The 20,885-nt window shown below is 58.2% G+C and overlaps 1 protein-coding gene across 1 annotated transcript in view; it reads left to right on the plus strand.

Moving 5' to 3' along the window:
- The window catches only part of FAM20C (FAM20C golgi associated secretory pathway kinase), a 46,229-nt gene that overhangs the window by 9,639 nt on the left and 15,705 nt on the right, over positions 1 to 20,885 (plus strand). The window contains exon 3 of the mRNA XM_012759361.3: positions 2,407 to 2,485. Coding sequence (XP_012614815.1) covers positions 2,407 to 2,485 — 79 coding nt within the window. The remainder of the gene's footprint in view (positions 1 to 2,406; positions 2,486 to 20,885) is intronic.

Consider the following 20,885-nt stretch of genomic DNA (forward strand, 5'->3'; position numbering starts at 1 on the left):
AGGGTGCCAGGGAAGACGCAGAGCTGCTGTGTTTGGCCTACAGATGGCAGGTGGCCAGGGAGGGGGAAGAGCGTAGGAAAGGCTGTGGGCCCCTCCCCACGGGCATGGAGCGCAGGTGTGGCCGTGGGTGGGGTTGGACCGGGGAGCCAGGCCTGGAGGTTTGGTGGTGACCCAGACTTGGTGGTGGCTGCCGAGGCAGCTGGGGCTGTGGGGAGCAGGGAGAGGGAAATCCAGCAGCCACTTCCCTGAGGGGCTCGTTCACAGAGCCTTGTGACTTTGGGGGCATCAGGACCACCCCTGCCCCAGCCTGGCATCCCACCCAGGCCTTGGTGGGATTGCCCCTGAGGTGGGTCCCTCCCAGGCTGGGGCCGCCAGGCTTTGACTGACCCCTGTCCGCTGGGAAGAGCAGAGGCCCACAGGGAAGGTGTCCCCACCAGCTGGGGCCATTGCCACCACGCCTGGGCTTCTCCCACGAGACAGGCAAGATTCCCTCCAGTCATGACCTTTGGTCTTATCTTTAAGAAGAAAACTCCAAATTGTGCCCTCATCCTTGAGGCCTGGTCTGTGTCCCGGCTCTGCCACCTGCCCGGGCCCCCTTCTGCAGTGGCGGAGGGGGGACTATCCGCTTGGCGCACAGGCTGGGGGCAGCTGCGTCTCCCGCCCACCCCGAGGAACACCGTGGGCCTGTGCCACGCCTCCAGGCAGCTCGGACGTTGGCTTTTGCAGGGAGACCAGGCCTGATTTTAGAGAACTCCGAATGTCTTTTGGCAGTAGACCGACTAAGTGGTGGGCCCAGGCAGGAAGTGTGGCGAGTCCCTAGTCACTGCGAGATTCTGGTGCCCGCTAATTTCTAGGCGTGTGTTTGTCCCGTGGTGAGAGGCTGGCAGTGCCACAGCTCCGGTGGCGGGGGAGGGCAGTGCAGACGGGACTCGCTTCCAGAGCAAGAATGACCACACCGACCACATTTGCACAATACTTTGTTATTTTGCAAAGCGGGGTTACGAGCCAGGAAGGAGCTGATGTGCCGTCCCCAGCTGTCCCAGGAAGAACAGTCGACTCCAGTGACCCCACTTATTAAATGGTAGGGGACATCAAATGGGGCTTAATCGGGCCACAGATTTTTTTTAATCGTCACTTTTTAAAATCTTACTAAAAATATAGTGTGTGTTCATTGTAGAAATTTAGAAAGCATAGTTACGGAAAAAACAGAAAATTAAAATCTTCTGAAGCTCCGCTCTCGAGAGGTAGACACTGGGCCTCAGGGGCCTGTTCACACATCCCAATTTTGGAAGCCCGTGCACTTGTATCCGTGTTTTCCAGAAGGGAATGGCTCATAGAGTGTAAATGATCCATGGGCTGGCTGGCTCAATGATAAAATCATAAGCAGCTTGCCGAGTCCTTCAGAATGCCCGGCGCTGGTTGGGAAGGGGGGCAGCCTTCCTCCACGCAGGGTCACAGGAGTCGATTGCCTGCCCCCAGGGCTGGGCACTCAGGGTATTTCCAGCATGCGGTGGGGTGAGCTTTGTGTGCCGGCCTCCTCCTCCTGAGGAAGGCACGGCCTTAGAGAGTGTCGCCAAGAGACCTGGCCACACAGTGCTCTGGGGCCCTGCGTCCAACCCAAGTCTCCTGGGCACTGGGGGCGGCACTGTCAAGCACAGTGCAGCGAGCTTGGGACAGCGGCCAGAGCAGACACTGGCTGGAAGGGAACGAGCAGTGGCCAGGCTGATGCCTGGGCTGTGCACTCAGGGGCAGCGAGAGCCGCTGGGAATGTTGAGGGACTTCCCACCGTGTGGCAGCTGGTCTAGGTGCTCATTTAGCCCTCCTGGAGGTCCTGGGATGGAGCTCGGTCACCATCCCACCCTGCAGGCCGGCTGTCAGAGGTGCTGACGGGCCTCATGATGCATGCTCCACTTTGATGTTGGCCCCACCACGGCCCCATGAGGGAGGTCGTGCAGGTGTCCTGAGCCCCATTTAACAGAGGAGGAAACTGAGGTTAGAGAATTCTTGGCGAATCAGGCATCCTCGAGAATGATTGGTGGCACACCCAGGCCCTTCCTGGGTGTGTGTAGGTTTGTCAGGGTGTTCAGGTGGGTAGGTGTGTGCAGGTGCGTGTGTGTAGGTGTGTTGGGGTGTGTAGGGGCAGGTCTTGCTGGCAGGTAAATACACCTGTCTCCCCTTCTAGAAGCCAGACCTTCTGGTCTGGGGTCTAACCATAGGAGACACACCAGCTTGGGCCCCTAAATGTGTGGGGGAGTTTGCACCAGCCAGGGCAGGAGGGTCATTGCAGAAAGCCTTAAACTTCCCAGGTGGAACGGGGGCCCTGCAGCCCAGCCAGAGAAGCTGGCCTGGCCTGGGCCAGCAGGGTCAGCGGGCAGCGCGTGACCTTTTCTCCCTCTCTCCCTGCAGCCATGAAGTCGGGCGGCACCCAGCTGAAGCTGATCATGACGTTCCGGAACCACGGACAAGCGTTGTTCAAGCCCATGAAGTAAGTGCCCAGGGCGGTGGGACGGGGCGTAGGGTGGGGCTGGCAGTGCAGGGGCGGGAAGTGCGCAGGCGCCGAGTGCCTGTTGGGCAAGTGACTCGAGTCCCCACTGCCTCTCCTCCTCCATGACACCCTCCCACCCTCAGTTATGGGATTGGAAACCCACTGCTGGGTCGAGCATAAACATTTGCATTTTACAAAAAGAACCTGGAATACAGACACCAAAGGATGCCTCTCTGAAAGGGATGAGCTTTGCACCTTTCCCGTGCACCCTAGGGCCTGCCCTCGGTACCGATGAGGGGCTGGACCGTAGCTGTGCCAGGCTTTGAGGCCACATGGTCTCTCTCAACTGTCCAGGGGGCCGTCCTGGCCCCACAGCAGCCAGACAGTATGAAGCGATTGAGGGGGGGTATTCCAACACGGCTTATTCATGGGACTAGATTATTCGTGGGACTAGATGACAGGCTGCGTTTGGCCATAGGCCAGTTTGCCATGCTCTGGATAAAACAGAAACTATGTCACCAAAATCATAGTTTTGCGTGACACGTGAAAGTTTGCTGGAGGGGAATTTGAAAGCCACCTGGGAGACTCAGGGTCTGCGGTGTGTGACGTGGGCTCGGGTACCCTGGGGTCCAAGGCTGTTCTGCCATCTCTGCCAGCCCCAGGCAAGGCCACTTTGTGCTGGCGAGAGAGTCATTGCAAACCCAACCACCTGCAAGGACAGGCCAGTCGTCAGGAGAGGGGCTTGGCCGGGGGGGGCCTGCGGCAAGCTGCAGGGTGTGGGACCCTCGGTGCCAGCTGTCTCTTGGTTCACCACATCTTGGCCATGTGGCCTGATTTTCCTAATTTTCAAGATAAGCTGGAAACATGGATTTTTTTTTCGCCTGTTTAATCTTCAAATTTAAAAAATGGTGGTAACTAATTCAGAAGCATTTAAAATGAATACTTTGCCGGTCAAACAAAATAGAGAGTTGTGGCTGACGGCGTGTGTTTGCAGCCGGGCTTTGTTTCCGGGCTCTCACTTCTCTGGGAAGATGCCCTGCCCCAGGCTGAGCGTGTTGCCCGTCCCTGCAGGTCTGAGGAGGCGCCAGGAGTGTGCAGAGGCCCAGAGCTGTTGGCCGAGGGTGGCGGTGGGCTTGGCCTATCTATGTTGGGCGTGAGGTTGTGGATGCTTCCTTTCCTGTTTCCGTGTGAGGAACTGAAATTCATCCCCTCTTTAAGCGTGTCTGGCCTGGGAGGGGCACAGTGGGCTTGGCCTGGGGTGGGGTGGTGGACAGCTGGACGCTGGCCATGTAACCATGAGGACAGCCGGCCTTGCGCACGAGCCCTGTGGCTCTGAGCCTGGGTGAGGAGGGTCAGAGAGAGAGACGGCAGCTCACACTCCTGAGCTATTTTAAGAAACCTCATTATGAGGACGTGGTGTGTGGAGCTCAGGGCAGGCAGGACAGGCTGCTGGTGGCCAGGCCTGTCCAGGGCAACCGCAGGAATCGGACGTTGGCCTAAGTGACAGTGTCTCCATGTCCCCTTCAGCCGTGCGTCAAAGGCACAGGCTAGGCTTCAAGAGACGCTTTTATGCCTCTCGTCTGGCAGATGCGTCTTCCAAAGTCAGGTATATTTGGAGCTGCTTGGGGAAGTTGCTCCTGGCTGGAAGGGTGGCCCTGCCACCCCAAGGGACAGGACCATGCGTCATGGGGTCTCAGGGCGCCCACCCGGTGGGGAACAGGGTGGGCTGGGTTCCAATTCTGGTTTTGCTCCTGTTGGTTCCCTATGAGAATCCCCAAGGCTCCGCTTCTCACCTTTGGGAAGTTAGGACGTCCAGCTGCGGTTAGCAGCAGCAGCAGCAGCAGCAGCAGCAGCGACGATGGCGTCACGTGAGCTGCGCTCTGGGCCGGGCTCTGTGCTGAGGGCGCAGCACTTGAACCTCTGTGCTCTGTCGCCGCACCCTCACCTGATGCTGCGAAGGGCGGAGCCCAAGGCCCGGCCCAGACTTCCTGGCCTCCCCACCGTGGCCACAGGAGGGGCCGAGTTCTCCAGAGCCCCCGGGAGAGCTCCCTCAGCCCCACAGCTGGTCTCAAGTCTGGGGCCACGGGCAGTCTGGGGCCACGGGCAGTCTGGGGCCACGGGCAGTCTGGGGCGGGGCTGTGCCAGCGCTCTCGGAGGCCCGTGTGAGGCGTGGGCTGAGTGGGGAGGTTGAGGCTGGGTCAGACTGTGGCTGTGGGAATAGGGTTGAGAGTCCTGCAGCTGTTGGGGAAACTGAGACTTGGAAGGGAAAGGAGGTGTTCAAGGCTGGTCAGAGGCAGAGCAAGGCCATGGGCGTCCAGAGGCCAGCCTGGCCCCTTCTTCCCGCAGGGCGCACAGGGGAGGTGGGGGCAGAAGCGGGGTCTCCACACCGTGGGCTGGAGGATGGGCATTTTACAAACCACCGACACTGGCCCGCCCAGACTGAGCATTTTGTGGCACCCAGACCCTCCTCCGCCGACCGTGGCCTGTGGTGGATTGTGGTCCTGTTGCTGCAGCTATTCACACCCGGTGACCTTCGGGCCGGGCCAGGGCCTGGGGGCCTCGAGTTTCTTGCTCCCCAGTGGCTGTGGTTTCAATACAGAAGCAGCTGTGGTTTATGACCATGGCATTAAGAAATTAAATTCCATGATTAATAGTTCTCTTTAAGAAAGGACTGTCTTCTATGAGCTCATAATAGCTTTGCAAGTTCTTAATACACTATTATGAAATAATGAGATGCGTACACTGTTTTTCCTCTGGGATCTTAAAGGATGTAACTGGAGAGTCTGAAGGAGGGGCCAGACCCGGGGGTCCCGCAGAGTGTCACGTATGTGGCATGAGGGCGACCATTTAAAGTTTTAGCGGTTATATATTTTTATTTTATTTAAAAAAATATTTTTTGAGACAGGGTCTCACTCTGTCGCCAGGCTGGACTGCAGTGGTGTGATCGCAGCTCACTGCAGCCTCCAACTCCTGGGCTCAAGCGACCCTCCCTCCGCAGGCCTGTGCCCCCACGCCTGGCCAGGTTATATATTTTTAATAGACATAGATAAACATTTATAACGAGCACATTAGCCCATGAGCTCCTAGATGTTCTTGCTTTAGAGTTAAAGTAAGTGTTTACTTTTATTTTAAAAACAGCTTTATTGAGATACAATCCACATACCATGCGGTTCACCCACTGAAAGTCTGCAGTTCGACAGCTTCCAGCACACTCCCAGAGCTGCACGGCCCGCACCACGGCCAATGCCAGTCCGCTTTCCTCACTCCAGAAAGAAACCCTGGCCATTTGGCCATCACTGCTCAAACGCCCCCGCCCCCCCCCCCCCCCGCAGCCCCTCTGGGGCCCCAGACGGCCACTAGTCTACTTTCTGTTGCTCTTTAATAATAATTTACTTACTCTGGATTTTCATAGAGACGGGGTCATGTGATATACAGTCCTTTGTGCCTGGCTGATTTCACTTAACATGGTGTTTTCCAGGCTCACCTGTGTTGTAGCATGTGTCAGTACGGCACCCCTTTTACTGCCGAATAATATTCCATTGTGTGGATAGACCGCACGTGTTCATCCTTTCATTTCTTGATGGGCATTTGTATCGCTCCGGCTTTTTGACTATTATGAATAACGTGGCTTTGTGGGTGTCTGTACAGATGTTTGTGTGGACATATGTTTTTGGGTCTCTTGGCTGCTGGATCATGTGATAGCTGTGTTTAACTGTTGGAGGGACTGGTGGTCTGTTTTCTGCAGTGGCTGCGCCGTTTTATAATCCTACCGGTAACGTATGAGGGTTGCAATTTCTCCATACCTTTGCTAACACGTGCTGTGACCTGTCTTTGTAATTACAGCCGTCCTGAAGGGTGTGCAGTGGTCTCTCCTGGTGGTTTTGTCTTGCCGGCCCCTAGTGACTAATGATTGCATCTTTCCACGTACATGTTGCCATTTGTATATCTTCTTGGGAGAAATGTCTAATCATAGCTTTTCCATTTTTTAGCTGGGTTATTTGTCTTTTGGTTATTGAGTTGAAACAGTCCTTTATATATTCTGAATGCAAGACTTATCCCAAATATGGTGTCCTTTGAAGTATAAGCTTGGAATTTTTAGGATGTCAGACTTATTTAGCTATTGTTGTTGCTTGTGCTTTTGGTGTAGTACGGAAGTTTTAACACTGAAAAAATATATATGTTGGGGAAACAGTGCTGCTGGACGTGGCAGGCAGCAGAACAGGGCTGGCTTTTGGAAACAGTGGTGCATCCACAGCGCACAGGCCTGAGGCAGCCATCCCCGCTGTTTCACCTCCCCGGGACTCAGTTTACCCATTTGTCGACAAGGGCATTGTCAAAAGAGGTCTCGAGCCCACTTCCGGGTCTGAACACCATGGAGCTGGCTGAGGAGACGGCTCCAGCGATCTGGCTGCGTGGGGCTGGGGGAGCAGGTGGGAGGGGAGCTGGGTGGGCGCAGCCAACCCTGTGGGTTCTTGGCAACAAATTGCAACTTGCTTCTCGGAAAGGAGCTTCCAGGCCTGCCCGCGGCTGCTCCGACGCTGGCCGTGGCTGCCTCCTGGCAGAAATGTTCATTTGGCCATTCCCAAAGCACTTACCAAGCTCCCGGGCCTGGCCTCGCGCCAAGGGCTGGAATTGCAGACGTGACTCAGACCCGGCGCCCTTGGAGAAGCCGCGAGGGGCTCAGACCTCCAGGCTTGGGACGCCCCAGTCCAGGTGCGCCTAACATCGCTCACCATCACACCCTTGCTGCTACGGGGGGCTCACGCAACGTGTGTCCGGTCCGAGGCGTCCTAGGGAGTGAGGGGCAGGCTTCAGAGTCGCAGCCACAGGGGCACAGCGTGAGTGACACGATGAGCAGCTGGGGGAGCACCCGAGACACGCCCACCGTTGGGGAGGGTGTTATGCTCGCTAGGTGTTCAGGAAGGCGTCTCAAAATCTTTCTGTAGCTGAGGACTGAGAGGCAGCGTGAAGGTCCACGGAAGGTCACCTCACCCTAGGCCAGAGGAGCACCCCGTATTCGTGAAAGCCGGCTGACTCCAAAACCGAATGGTTTCCACGGCGCCAGGGGCCTCGCTGTCCCATACTGGCGGAGCGAGAGGCAGCTCCTGCCGCCGTGCAGAACGGGTGCAGGCAGAGGCGGGAGGCTGTGTGGGGTCAGGCGAGGAGACAGCGAGGACAGGCTGGGGATAGTAAGAGGCGTTGAGAAGAAGCACATCCGCTGGGTGTTGAGGGAGTGAGGGCTCCGGGCCACTTGGGACATCCGGGCAGAGCCATGTGGCACCTGAAGAGTAGAAGACTCCGGGTTACACCCCAGGCCGTCCATGCCCTCTGTGCACCTCGTCAAATTGCTGCCCGTCCGGGCTGCCCGTCCGGGCCTGAGGGTTTCCTCAGGCCCTGGGAGGCTGGGGGATGAGGTCGCACGTCCCTGCCGGCCCTGTCGCATCTCAGGGGAGGAAAGGTCGGGATTCCCAGGGTGAATTGAGTGGTGGATTCCGCAGGAGCTCCGTGAGCCATGGAGGTTCCCTCCCCAGGGTTAATCCTTGTTCTTTGACCATGTCTGGACACTCCTGGGCTTTAAGTTTCCACTTCCACTGTTAGTGGGAAGAGGGAGCCTGGGGCCCTGGAGCGGTGGCTGTGTGGGGCTGGGAGCCCCTACTGGGCTGGCCTGGCGGGTCTGAAGGCTCCTTGCAGCCTCCTCAGAGCGCACCCTTTTCCCAAATAAGGCCACATTCTGAGGTTCCGGGCTAGGACTTCCACATCTTTTTGGGGGACACAGCTCACCCCATTACCACACCCCAGTAAGACATATATTCTATGTTACACCCAATATCTTTTTTCAGTGCCTGGGGTGCCAAAGGTAGAGGAGAGTTTCAGTCTTTACGGTTAATCAAGTCTCCCACCGCTCTCTGTTGGGACTGCTCTTTCTGTATGTTGCACAAAGAGATATTGCATTAGATCAAGATTAAATATTATAAGTGTTACTAAAATCCAGTAAAACTTGAATTTCACCAACAAATAATAACTCCCCCATCTCTTCCTCTTCTCTAACCTTTTTAAAATTTACGTTTCTATTGAATTATAACATTCATATGGAAATGTGCACAAATCGTAAGTGAGTAGCTCAGTGAATCCCCGCAAACTGAGTACACACATGCACCCAACAAGAACCCACAACCCAGCCAGGTTTGGTGCTGTGGGAGTTGGGTGGCTGGGGGCAGTTGGGTGGCTGTGGCGTTTGGTGGCTGTGGGTGGTTGACAGAGCTGTGTAGCACACATGATGTCATTTGACATTTGATGTTTATAACCACCCAGGTGTGGGTATTATTTCTATCATCAACTCTCGTCACAGAGGGGAAAAGTGAGGCTCAGAAAGTGTTGACATTAACAGCGAGCAGGCTTCAGGGGACGTGAGTCCAGGTCCCTGACTGTGGGTCCAGGGCCCTGGGGGAACATTATGCTGAAGCCAGGCAGCCTGGGCCGCGGAGTCGGGTGCTGGCCAGGCTGTCTCTTCTGAGGAGGCTCTTGACCTACCTGCTCCTTCCCGGCTGGAATTTCTAGAGCCACATCCACTGGGACATGCCTTAAATACTCGCATTTGTCTCGTGTCTGCTAAGCTGGCTGAGAGCTCCCAGGGCAGGGTCCCAGCCCCGTGCCCGTCTCCCCTGACCTGCCTGTTCCCTGCAGGTCCAGCCCTTGGCCCAGCGACTGAGTGAACCCAGCAGAGGGTCCCATGGGCTGCAGGGAATTTCCCTGCTGTTGTGTCTTCTTTTCTTTCCTTTTACAAAGAATAGACACGTGCGTGTGTGAGTGTGTGTGTGTGTGTGTGTGTGTGAGAGAGAGAGAGAGAGTGTGTATCTGTGTCTCCCAGAGAAACCGCCATGAACAGCTGTTCCCAGGCCAGGATTCCTCTCGCCAAGATGTATAAACAGAGGCAGCTGCAGAAAAATTTGCAGGCTGAGACGGTATTTCTAAATGCAGAAACCCGAGCCCTCCTTCCAGCTCTCACTCGGGCAGCAAGGGCGGGAGAACAGCCCCGTCAACAGTGTCATCCCCGTAATATCTCATGGGTTTGAAGAGGTGCCTCGTTCTGCCCAAGAGGTGCCCCACGACCCAAGCATAGCTCTGGGGCCGCTGCCGATGCCTCCTCTCCCGAGCTGAAGGGCCAAGAGGAGGGTGGTGGCTGGTTGGCCCCAGGGCTGAGCAGGTGTAGCTCAGAGATGCAGAGAAGCCTGGCCACGGCTTCTGCGGGTGTCCTGGGGCCACATGTGGGACCACACATGGGGCAACTGCCACTACACCTGCCCATGAGAGAGGCAGACACAGCTGAAACCACAGCTTGTGCGTGGCTTCTGCAGGACCAGTGTTCAGCTGGGGGGTTATTTGGGTCGGTGTCCCGGCTCCTCTGGGGTAGTGACACAGTGGTCCACAGACAGGTCTACCTGACCTTAGGCCCCTCCCTGGTGCCCTGTTGCACAGAGGAGCCTTGTCCGGCTGTTATGAGCAGTGAGGAGTAACTTGCACCCAGACCTGGGGACCAGGTATCGGGAGCTGCTCTGGGAGGTGACAAGCAGGGGTGTCTGATATAACAGACTTGGGCTCAGTCCCTGGAAGGAGGTGTGGTGGCAGACAGCTGCCCAGTGCAGAGAGGCCTCTGGGAGGTGCAGCTTTCCCTGAATCTGCCTCCTCTTCCCCCACGCTGGGCTTCCGGGCAGGCAGAGGTTCTGCCAGGCTTCTCCGTGGTCTCTCGTGGCCACCCCACTGCATGGGCATCTGGGGAGGACGAAACACATGTTAGAAAGAGGGCTCGATGGTGACAGGGGCCCATACCTTACTATAAAAGCCTGTGCCCTTGAGACTGTTTCCTCTCTCCTTTTTACAGGGAGAGGTTGGGCAGAGCCGGGGCTGGGGTCGGAAGGGCCTGTCCTCCGAGGCCGTGGGAGAGGGAGAGCTGGCCCTGCCTTTATTTGAGGTTCTGCTGATGTTCTCGGTAGATAAGCCATGAGGGACCTGCACGGCAGGGACAGGGGCTGCCCCATTGGCTGCTCCGGTGCTTTGCGGGGTGTCCGTGTGAGGCGGCTCAGGGGGGCCGGGCTTGGCAGCTTGGGCCTGCCACCTGCGGGTGCGGGCCTCAGCGTCCTCACGTGTGAAGTGGGTCACAGGAGTCACAAAGCAGGACGTGCACTTGTGGGCGGTGCATGTCCGCCTCGCCGGCTCTGTTTCCCCTGAACTGAAGTAGTGTTTAAGCGTGGGCAGCGTGTCGGGGCCACCCAGCAGCTCTTCTCCCACCCGCCTGGTCCCGTCCCTTCCCAGGCCGCTGGTGCCCTACTCTGGATGCCGCCTGCTCACCCCCCCGCAGGGCTCGCACCACGCCCCTTTGATACTACACTGTGACACGGCCGAGCAGAACTGAAGCGACCTGGGACTCCAGGCCCCTGGGGCTGGAGAAGACACATCCATCCACCAAGTGCTGCCCCGGGGGCTTGGGAGGCAGCGGCCGCGGGGCGGAGGGCCCAGGCACTGGGTGCAGGCGCGGTAGCTCTTGAAGGCTGACTTAGATTTCCTGCCCGGCGCGTGGGCTGGCTGGGAGGGGCCCTGGGCCCCTGCAGGGCTGTCCGGGGAGTGGGAGGAGCAGGCAGTGTCCAGGGCTGGCCGGGTGCCTGCAGCGCTGAGTGCCCCTCAGGAGCGCTGGAGTGGACGTGGCCCCTGCCAGAGGCAGAGAGGTGCAGAGCTCAGCCTGGCGTGGGCCGGGTCCCAGAACAGGAGTGGCCAAAGAGGTGGGCTGGGAGCCATGCGGCCAGCTGGCTCTCCCTGTCTGCTCTCCCTGGGCCTCTGGCAGGGCTGTGGAAGGGTGTGGGGTGGCCAGGGGACACACGGACCAGCTCTGAGTGCATGTGGTGCGGTTAAGAACCCTCAGAAAATGCCTAACCCGCTGGAGATGCAAAGAGCAACTAGCCTGGCGGTGGACGCAGCTGGTGGCACTTGGGCCACAGACTTCCTCTGTGGACTTGCGGTCCTGGGCCCGGATGCAAACCTGGAGAGCCTTGGTGGGCGTCGACCCAACAGAGCCAGGAGGGTCCTCCAGAGAAACAGGGGCCCAGAGACCTGAAGGGGCCCTGGTGTCATGGATGTGTGCTGTGGGGCGGCGGGGGGGGGGGGGGCGAGGACAGACTGTTCAAGAGGATGAGCCACTGATTGCAGCAAGAACCTGGGGCCCGGCCTGCTCCTGTGTTTGCTGAGCGGGGTGCCAAGAATTGGCCCGAACACCCTGGGAGTGAGCGACCAGGCAGCAGGGTACCAGGACTCTGCAGAGGCCGCGGGACGCCGTGGCCAGGGCTGTGCATGGTGGGAGGAGGGGAAGGAAGGTATCTGAGCAGTGCCGGGAGAGGCGCTTCAAGTGGGTCCTGGGGTGAGCAGGGCACTGAGTGGGTTTGGCAGGGTGGCCTGGAGTTCCCAGGGCAGCCGTGTGGAAAGCCTTCTAGGCACATGACCCTCAGGGTAAGACTTGGGGAAATCAAATGGTTTTGAGGCTCAGTGAGTGACTGGTTTGGAATTTCCAAGGTTTGTTGTTCTGCTGATAAGTAAGTAATTCATGTTTCTGTCCTCTGTGCCCTCACCAGCCCCCAAAGGCAAACAGATTGCCCAACAGGCGTCGTGGGTGTGCGGCCGCCAGCGGCCAGGCCTGACCGGGGGTGGACAAGGACCCTTTTGTGTCCACACTGGGCGTGGGCCGCCTCCACACCAGCTGCCCGCACTGGCCCTGGCTGGGCCGGGCCCTCGGCTCTCCTGAGCTCCTGCGTCTTTCCTGCGGGGACACCCGCCCGGGATCCAGGGGCCCCGACGCACTCAGCAGGGAGCTGCCTGTGCCCCAATGCTGTCCAGGCCACGGTGGCATCCCGCCTGAGCTGTTGGCCTCGGGCATACGAGGCACCTCTTTGGTCCCGTGGGAAAAGTGTTCCCTAACGATCTGGGCAGCTGGGTCCTCGGCAGAGGCCAGGTCCACCCTCCCTCCCTCTCCAGCCACGGTCACTGCGCGTCCTCGCTGAGCACCTACTGGGCAGCCCGGATTCCACAGTGACCAGAGCACACAGGGGCCCACCTCACATGGAGCTTAAATTCCTGCAGGGACAGTCAACAAACCTGGGGACAGGTTGGCAGGAGCTCTGCAGAGAGGGGTCACCCTGAGGAGCAGATTGAAGCCCAGGGCTGGGCTGCAGTCGGGTTCCCCTGTGCAGGCTCTGGCCCTCTGCAGAGCAGGCACGTTGCCTCTCTGTGCACGCGCTGCCCCAGCCACGTACTCGGAGGTGGCACTCAAGCTGAGGCCCCAGCGGCGGGGTTGGAAACAGAATATTCTTGCCAGGGGCCTGCGGTGTCCGAGTCAGAGCCCACTGCAAGGCCCGAGAGGCTGGAGGGAGGCGAGAGGCTCCTGCCTGGAGTGCTCCGCCTCTGGTGGTGGGAGCAGGAGGAGCTCAGGGCGGCTGCTTCGTTCGCTCTGGCACTCCCTGGACACCCTCGAGAGAGAACCATGGTGGTAGCTCACGAGGAGTGGCATGTGCAGGGTGTGGGATTGCAAGAGGGTGTTAGGGTCAGGACTGGTTTGGGGTGGCTGGAACATGGGGCCTGTGGGGCAAGCTGGAGGCCGTGCAGGGCCTCGTGGGCCATGTGGCCACTCAAGGAGGCCAAGGGGAGGGCACTCCTAGAGCTGGGTGTGGGTGATGGTCTGAGGGCGGCCTGCAGTGGTCAGGGCAGGCCCAGCCCAGGTGTTGGCAATGAGGATGGAGACTAGGGGAGCAGGAAGTCTCGAGAGCAGCTGCTGCCGCCTGCAGCCTCCCACCAGGGCCAAGTCCTGCAGGCCCTGGAGAAAGGAGCCCGCTGCCCTGTGCCAGTACAGGGAGCAGAGGGCCAGTGGGGAGTGTTCTGGGCCCTGGAGCCTGGGTGTGGCATTGAGACGGGAGCTTGCTGTATCTTCGGGGCCCTGAGACCCTGGGGCCAGATCCCAGTAAGGGTGAAGGGAGGGACCCCATGGGGCTGACCAAGGGTTGGAGGACAGCCAGTGTGAGGGGTACACAGCAGCAGGTGGGTGCCAGGGGTGCAGTGCCTGCATGTGCATATGTGCATGTGTGTGTGGGTATGTGTGCACATGGGGATAGGTATGCACGTGTATGCTTGTGTATGCATGTGTGCTTGTGTGACATGGGTGGGTGTAAATGTCTGTGGAAGGGCATGCACATGCATGTATGTATGTGCATATGTGTATACATGTGCATGTGTGCCCATGTGTATTCATGTGGGGTGGGTGTGGACACGTGTACATATGTGACTGTGTGGTGGTAGGTGTGCATGTTTGCATGTTTGTGCGTGCATATGTGCACATACCTGTATATGCATGTATATGGGTGTGCATGTGTGCTCACATGTGTGCATGTATGTGGTATGTGCACACCCATGTATGTGTATATGTGTGTGCTTGTGTGATGGGGGTGTGCAAGTGTGTGTGAGTGTAAGCCTGTGTGGGGGCAGTTAGGATGAGCCGGTCCCCTGCTGCCCGCTGGGCCATGAGCTCCATGGCAGGCACTGAGTCTCACTGCAGCTCCACGTTGTGTCCCAGCACCAGCTACGTGGCAGGCTCTCAGTGGGGCGCTGTGAGTAGGGAGCAGGGACCTGGCTGGGCGTGGGTCTGTCTGGCTCCGTGGGCTGTCCTGGCTGCTGCGGGCCAGGCCGAGGCAGAGGGAGCAGAGGCAGGTGCCCAGGTCTGGGTGGGCAGAGCAGACTTTGTGAGGCAGACGAGTCCCAGTAGGTGACATCTGCAGAGAGGGTCATCTGCGTCCGGGGGTGGGGGAGCTTTCTCGGCAGCTGCTGAGTCCCTCGGGGACCCTGCCTGGTGCCTTCCTGTCTCCCATGCTATGGAGCAGGGTGGACCTGTAGGTGATACTGCTGTTGTCTGCTGGCCCCAGGTATGGGACACTTGGGTGTTTCTAGTTCCATGGATTATTTTTATAGTCATAAAAAAATGAACTTTATTAATTTGAAAAACAAATAAACAACAATCCTGAAATGAGCTTTGGAGAGACTCTGCTGAGCCCTCCCCAGGCGTTGAGGAAGCAGGAAGATTCCGGCCCTGCTGGACGGAGGAGGCTGAAGCAGTACCACCCCCAGCGAGCCTCTGAGACCCCCCTGAGCTGCCCAGCCTTCGGCTCAGGACTGTCCTGCATCTGCCTGGGACCCTGGCCTGCCTGGCACCCTCGGAGGACAGCTCTCAGCCCTGCAGGCGCCATTGTCATCAAGAACAAATTGGATTCCAACAAGCTGGTTGAGATGGGACAGCAGGCGCAGGCAGCTGACCCTTGGGGCAGACCAGGGGTTGGGGGCTTGCTGGGTTCGCTGGGGGGGTCTGTTGCCAGGAGCGCCATGTGGGTGGGGCCTCTGGAGAAGGAGTCTCTCCTCCTAACCCACCTGGTGCAGCCTGGGCCACTTCTCGCTGGTGTCCCAGTGCAGGGAACACAATTCTGTGCCTCTTGGCCGCTGAGCTGTCTGAGTCCGTGGGAAAGACTGGCCAGGAGCTGCCCGGCCCAGAGAACCCGGGATCGTCAGGGTGGGAGCGGGTCCTTGGAAACAGCGACAGCAATAACAGCAACTCCCCCGTGCCCGAAGCTGATGCAAAGATGCACGTTGCAAGGCTTCCCCGCCGGCCCTCACAAGGGGCACAGCAGAGCCCGTTGCAGCCTGGCCTGGCCGCAGGCAGGACCCACAGACGCAGGGAGGGGATCGCTGCCCACGGCCACCCAGCTGCAGAGCAGGGACTGGGGCGTGGCCTCACCCGTGTAGAGACGTGCTTTCCGAGGCTCTGGGCGGACGGGCGCAGGGGTCACACCGCCCAGCCACTGCCGATCATCACCCTGACTCGTCCAGCCCTCGCTGGTTTGCTGGTGGCCAAAGCTGCATTAACTCCAGCAGGCCACCGAGGCTAGCCATCTTCTGCCCTTACTTGGCAGCTGGGAATGTCTTTGCTTAATAAGATAAAAAGAAAAGGAAATTATTCGCAATTATATAACAGTTTCAGAGAACCTGGCAGGGAAATGAATACAGATGAAGTAAAAACTCGGTAAAACCTTCAGAGAGCTGCAGGCCCATTTTACAGATGGGGGAAGTCAAGGCTTGTTCCACCAGCCGTCTCCGCAGCTGGCAGAGCCCCGAGCAAGCTGGCCCCCCAGCCTCTCCTGTGGCCTCTCTGTTCAGACTCTTCAGCCTCCCTGGCCAGCCCCCCACGCACTGTGGGTGGATCACTGGGGGTTCCCTGTTGCGAGTCGAAGCAAGCCATCATTCTCTCCCCAAATTCTCCAAAACAGCATTATCAAGAGTATCTTTTCATGTTTTTCTCCGGCTGTTACGGTCACGAGGTGTCTGCTGGTGTGTGGGCTGACGTTCTAATTGTCCCCTCCCAAAGGAAGGAGGGGAAGAAAATATGCTTCTCATCTTGTTGGTTCTTGGGAGGACAGTGGAATTCGGGGGTCAAAAGCAGTTTGATGGGGTCTGCTTGTTTTTAATGCCCCAGATGGAAATTTTGCAGATTTAAGATCTCCTTAAACCACAGGCTAACATGCAAGCCCCTAACTCTGGATTTAGTTTATTTTTCCCACTGATATTTTTTTAAACATCTAGGGCTCCGTGGAGGAAAAACAAGATGATAGCAGTAACCTTGGTGCTAAATATTTAATCCCTGGCTTAGTAGTTAACAGCAGTTTGCCTTTTTATTACCTTTTGATAAAATGAGCTTCAGGGACTCCGGCACCCGGCGCAGCGCATGCCTGTGTTTTGGGTCTGCCGGGGCACACGCGTACGCGTGTCCACTTCGCTGAGTGCTGCATGGGCTGCCAGAGGGGTGTTCACACACACAGCAGGTCTTCGACTTTCAAGCTTGGACATCAAGTCTAAGCCATTGCAATTATTTTAAATAGAAATGACTTCAGACTTTCCTTATAGTTACAAATCTTTGAACCCTTTTAAAATTGATTTTCTTTAAATTGACCACAAGAGGTGAAGAGGCTCTTCTGAGTTCATTTTCCACTGAGCCAAGGAAGTGAGAGATTTTCTCCTCCTGCATCTTGAGTTGAGGAGTTGTTGGCAGTTCCTGTGTGGCCGGGCCCTGGCGCGACTGCGGCTTGGTGCCTCTGCACCGTTGGCTCTGGAGAAAGTGGGTTTGTCAGAAAAGCTCAGAAATCTCCGAGTCCTTACATGCTCTGGGGGGGCTCTTAGGTCAGCGTGGCTTGGCTCAGACTCGGTGAGGACTCAGGCCCCTTTGCTGGGGTGGGGAGACCTCCAGAGCCAGCACCGCGGCAGGAGGCTGGCCACCTGGGCCGGTGCCACAGCTCAGCCTGAGGGTCACGCCTGTCTGCATCCCCATCGCCAATCATACAAGGTGCCCGTGGAGGGCCAGGGGAGGATGGGGCGATGCTTCACAGCCAGCTCTCGGGAGGGCACCAGCTTCCTTGGGGCTGGCTTGAGCGGGGAATGAAGGCACCCAAAGGTGAAGCCGCAGGTGTGGATGACCCATTGCTGGAGCTAAGGTCTTTACAGTCTCGGCAGAGCCCCCGGCCTCCGCCGCACCTGACCAGGTAACAGGTCCATCGTCCCTGTCCTCCACCAAGAGTGGCCCTGCTGCAGTTCAGGCAGCTCCTGCCAAGGCACAGGCAGCGTCCTGGGCGGCCTCCTCAACAAGTTCATAGTCCTGACCTAGAATAGCTCCGTGCTGGGGACACCCCCCTCCCCCAAATCTCGGCCCTGGAAGCTGCTTCCGAGCCCATCTGCCAACCGTCTCATCTGCAGTCGCAGACGGGATCAGAGCCGGGTGAGCAGGGCACAGAGCACGTGGTCAGGCTGCACCCCACCCGACCCTCCCCCCCTTCCCAACTGCCACGGGGCCCCCGTAAGGACTCAGTCTTCTGGGAACCTCACTGCGGTGTCCTCTAGCAGGTGTTTAGAAGCCCAGGTGCGTCACTGCCCTTTCATCGCCGAGCCCCCTGTGACTTGCTTACGCGGTGGGTGAGAAGCAGCCCCTGTGATGGGCGGCGCGGACTCAGTGGGGCCCCGTCTGTGGCGGCCGGGGCTCAGGGCCCCAGTCCTGGCTGGCGCAACACGTCCAGGTTGCAGCTGAGACTGGTGAGTGAGCAAGGTGCCAGAGACAGGATCGCACCCCTCGGGCTGGAGCAGGGGGTGCCAGCATTAGCGCGGGTACTGGCGGTGCGCTCCCGGACCGAAAGGTCACGCCGAAGTCACTGCCGGGGAGCCCCCCACCTTCCAGAACATCTACCAGCTGAAAACCTGGTATTAAACAGCTTAATATATCTCGTTAATGACAAGGTGGCGGTTCTCTGCTGTGTGAGTGATGGGAAGGTTATCCAAGAGAGAGAGGCTGAGCTTTGCCTCCCACCTTCCTCTGGTGAGTCAGGGATCGCCGAGTGTCTGGGAGGAAAAGAGCCTCTGTCTTATCTGGTTTCCTGTCTCCCCGAGGTTGTCCCTGGGAGGGGAGCGGAGGGGACAAGGTCCCTCGTCCCTTCTGTGACAGTCTGGGACGCACTCCCAGTATATTGGGTCCCAATCCCTGCAACCTATAAATCCACCTTGTTTTGAAAAGGGGTCTTTGGAGATGTGATTAAGTTAAGGATTTGGGACGAGGAGATCACCCTAGGTCCTAAATGCAATCGTGTGTCCTCACAAGAGGAAGGCAGAGGGAGGTTTGACCAGAAGAGGAGGCCACGAGCCCAGGACCACCGGGAGCCCCCAGGAGCTGGGCGAGACAGGAAGGACCCTCCCCCGGAGCCTACAGAGGGAGGAGGCCCCACAGCACCTCGATGTCAGACTTCTGGTCTCCAGAACTGGGGTGGGATTAATCCCTGCACAATTGAGTCCCCCAGTTTGTGGCTCTTTGTCACGGCAGCCACAGGAGACTTGCGAACGGACCTTCTGTGTCCCACTGTTTGGAACGCAAAGAGCCACTCTCTGGGCTCAAGTGTACGGCGGTGGGCAGGTGGAGCTCAGTGTAGCTGAGCTGTCCAGGTGGCAAGCCTCACCCCAGCTGGTGACTTTGAGTAGTCCTTGAATTCTCCCAGCCTCAGTTTTCTCATCTGTAAAATGGATCTGGGAAAAACACCTGCCTCATAGATAGTGAAATTTCTGTGAGTGGGTATATACGAAGCGCTGAGAATAGAGCCTGACACATAGAAAGTTCTGTGTAAGAGTTTGTGTTATCAATAAGATGTTGAATAATGTATGTATTCATAAATGGATGGAAATGGGCCACGTAAACGTGGCTGCAGTGTGGACCTGCTGCCAGACCCAGGAGTGGTCCAGGTGGGGTGCGGGCTGGTCGCCGGCCAGGTCCTCCTGCTCTTCTGCCAGGTGTTGCCGTGTGGCTCATCCCAGCCGGGCCTCGGAAAGGCCACAGACATTCATCCCTGTACTCAGACCAGGGCAGCACCCCATGGACGCAGCACGGCTTGGGGCCTAAATGTTGAGGCTCTGAGTGTCACCAGTGCTGGGGCAGCCTTCGCCTGTGCCTCTTACTAGCCTTGGGCAGGTTACTTCACCTCTCTGTGCCTCAGATACCCCATCTGTAAAATGGGAGAAACAACGACATCACGTTCCCAGGTTGTAAGTATTTAATGAGACAAAGTAAGTGTCCGACAGACAGTGTTGCTACTGTGGCTGTTACCGTGACCCAGGTACCTGCTGGGGATCTTCTTACAAGCCCCAGTGGGCCCCGCCAGCAGCGTTCCTGGGTATGGCGGGGCCCTACAGTTTGCAGTCACTGACTGGCAGCAGGGTGTTCCCACAGTGTCCGTCTTGGAAGTGGCGACCTTTTTGTTGGAATCGGTTAGGACCCATGTTCTTTGATGGAGCCACTGGTGGGAGTTGCAATAGCCGTTGACAAACGTGTACCGACATTCATCCGTTCAACACCCCTGCCCCGGCACCTGCTGTGAGCCGGTGACTAACCCACACCAAGCAACATGTGACCTCAGAGGGTCGGCACCAAGATGATAGAACCAGCTGGTGGCTCAGAGCAGGCCGAGGAACTCCTGCAAAGCGTGCGGTGGTGACTGTGGCAGTTTTGCAGGCCAGACGGTTTCCATCACAAGTACTTGACTCTGCCCCGGGGGCATGAAAGTGACCACAGACAACAGACAGACAGACAGCGAGGCTGTGTTCCAGTGAGACTTTACCGTGAACCAGGCATCAGGCTGGGGTTGTCCTGCGAGCTGTAGTTGGCTGACTCCTGGCCTGCACCTGCGATGGGGGTAAGTCTGTTCCTCAGGAAAGATGACAAGGGAGAGGGTGCTGGGTGACCAGCATCAGTGTTCCCGGCTGGGGGGTAGCAAGTGCAAAGGTCCTGTGGCAGGAACAGGCAGGTTCCAGCAGGCTTCTCCCATTCAAGGAGCAGGAAGGTGGAGGTCCCAGAGGGTGTTAACGAAGCAGCTTCACCTGGTGAAGCCTGGAGGGGTCAGGGCCGGAGATGCTACCTGCTGGACAGGTGGTGCTGAAAGACACACCTTGGGTGGGGTCCCCCTGGGAGGAGAGTCCCTGGAGAGGTCATCCTGCAGCCACACCGCACAGCCTGGGCTGGCAAGGGTGTTCCCGGGGAGCCCGGGCTTGGTGGGGAATTCCTCTGCCTGTTTGAGAGCGAGAGTGGGCGCGGTGGCTGTGGCACAGGTGAGCACCTGGTGAGGCGCGTGTGCCTCCGGCCGAGGGGCGCCTGGTGATGTGTGCAGACTACCCGAGCTTAGGGCCTGTCGAGTGCCTGGTTTTCTTCCTGCCTGTCCTGCAGGGCTGGGTTTGGCAGTAGTTTTCTCTCATGAACAAAAGGTTGATGCCTGGCCTGCCCCTCTCTGGCCTCAGTTTCCCATCTGTGCCTGGGCCCTTGGCTCTGGCTAGGGTGCCCCAGGGCTGTGGCCTCTGGAGACAGCCCTGTGACAGCTCTCTGGCCCTGGCATAGCCTCGGGGGCCGCCCTCCCGTGTCGGCCTTTCTAGTGGCCTTTGGGGCAGTGTGGGGCACATCCAGGCAGGCAGAGGGTGAAGCTTGTGGGGCCTTCCTGGGAGGGGGGAGTGTCCGGGACTCTTCCTGGGACCTGGCCCTGCTGAATCTCACCAGGTTCTGCCTTCCCCTCGCCCCTCACCAAAACGGCGACCTCAGAGCTGTGGCTCGCACCTCGTTCCTCTGCCGGTGTTTTACCAGGCTGGGAGCAGCCCCGTGGGCAGTTTTGAAGTCAGCCTTTAAACCTCATTTTCCTCCTGCTCAGGCCTGAGCCAGGTGGGCCCAGGTGGGGCCAGGTGGGGCCAGGTACCGGTGGCTCTGACCTCAGAGGCAGTGGTGCAGGGCCCTGGCGGCCTGTGTGAGGGGTGGTGGCCC

The sequence above is a fragment of the Microcebus murinus genome, chromosome 19 (assembly GCF_040939455.1).
Source record: "Microcebus murinus isolate Inina chromosome 19, M.murinus_Inina_mat1.0, whole genome shotgun sequence".
Classification (NCBI taxonomy): domain Eukaryota; kingdom Metazoa; phylum Chordata; class Mammalia; order Primates; family Cheirogaleidae; genus Microcebus; species Microcebus murinus.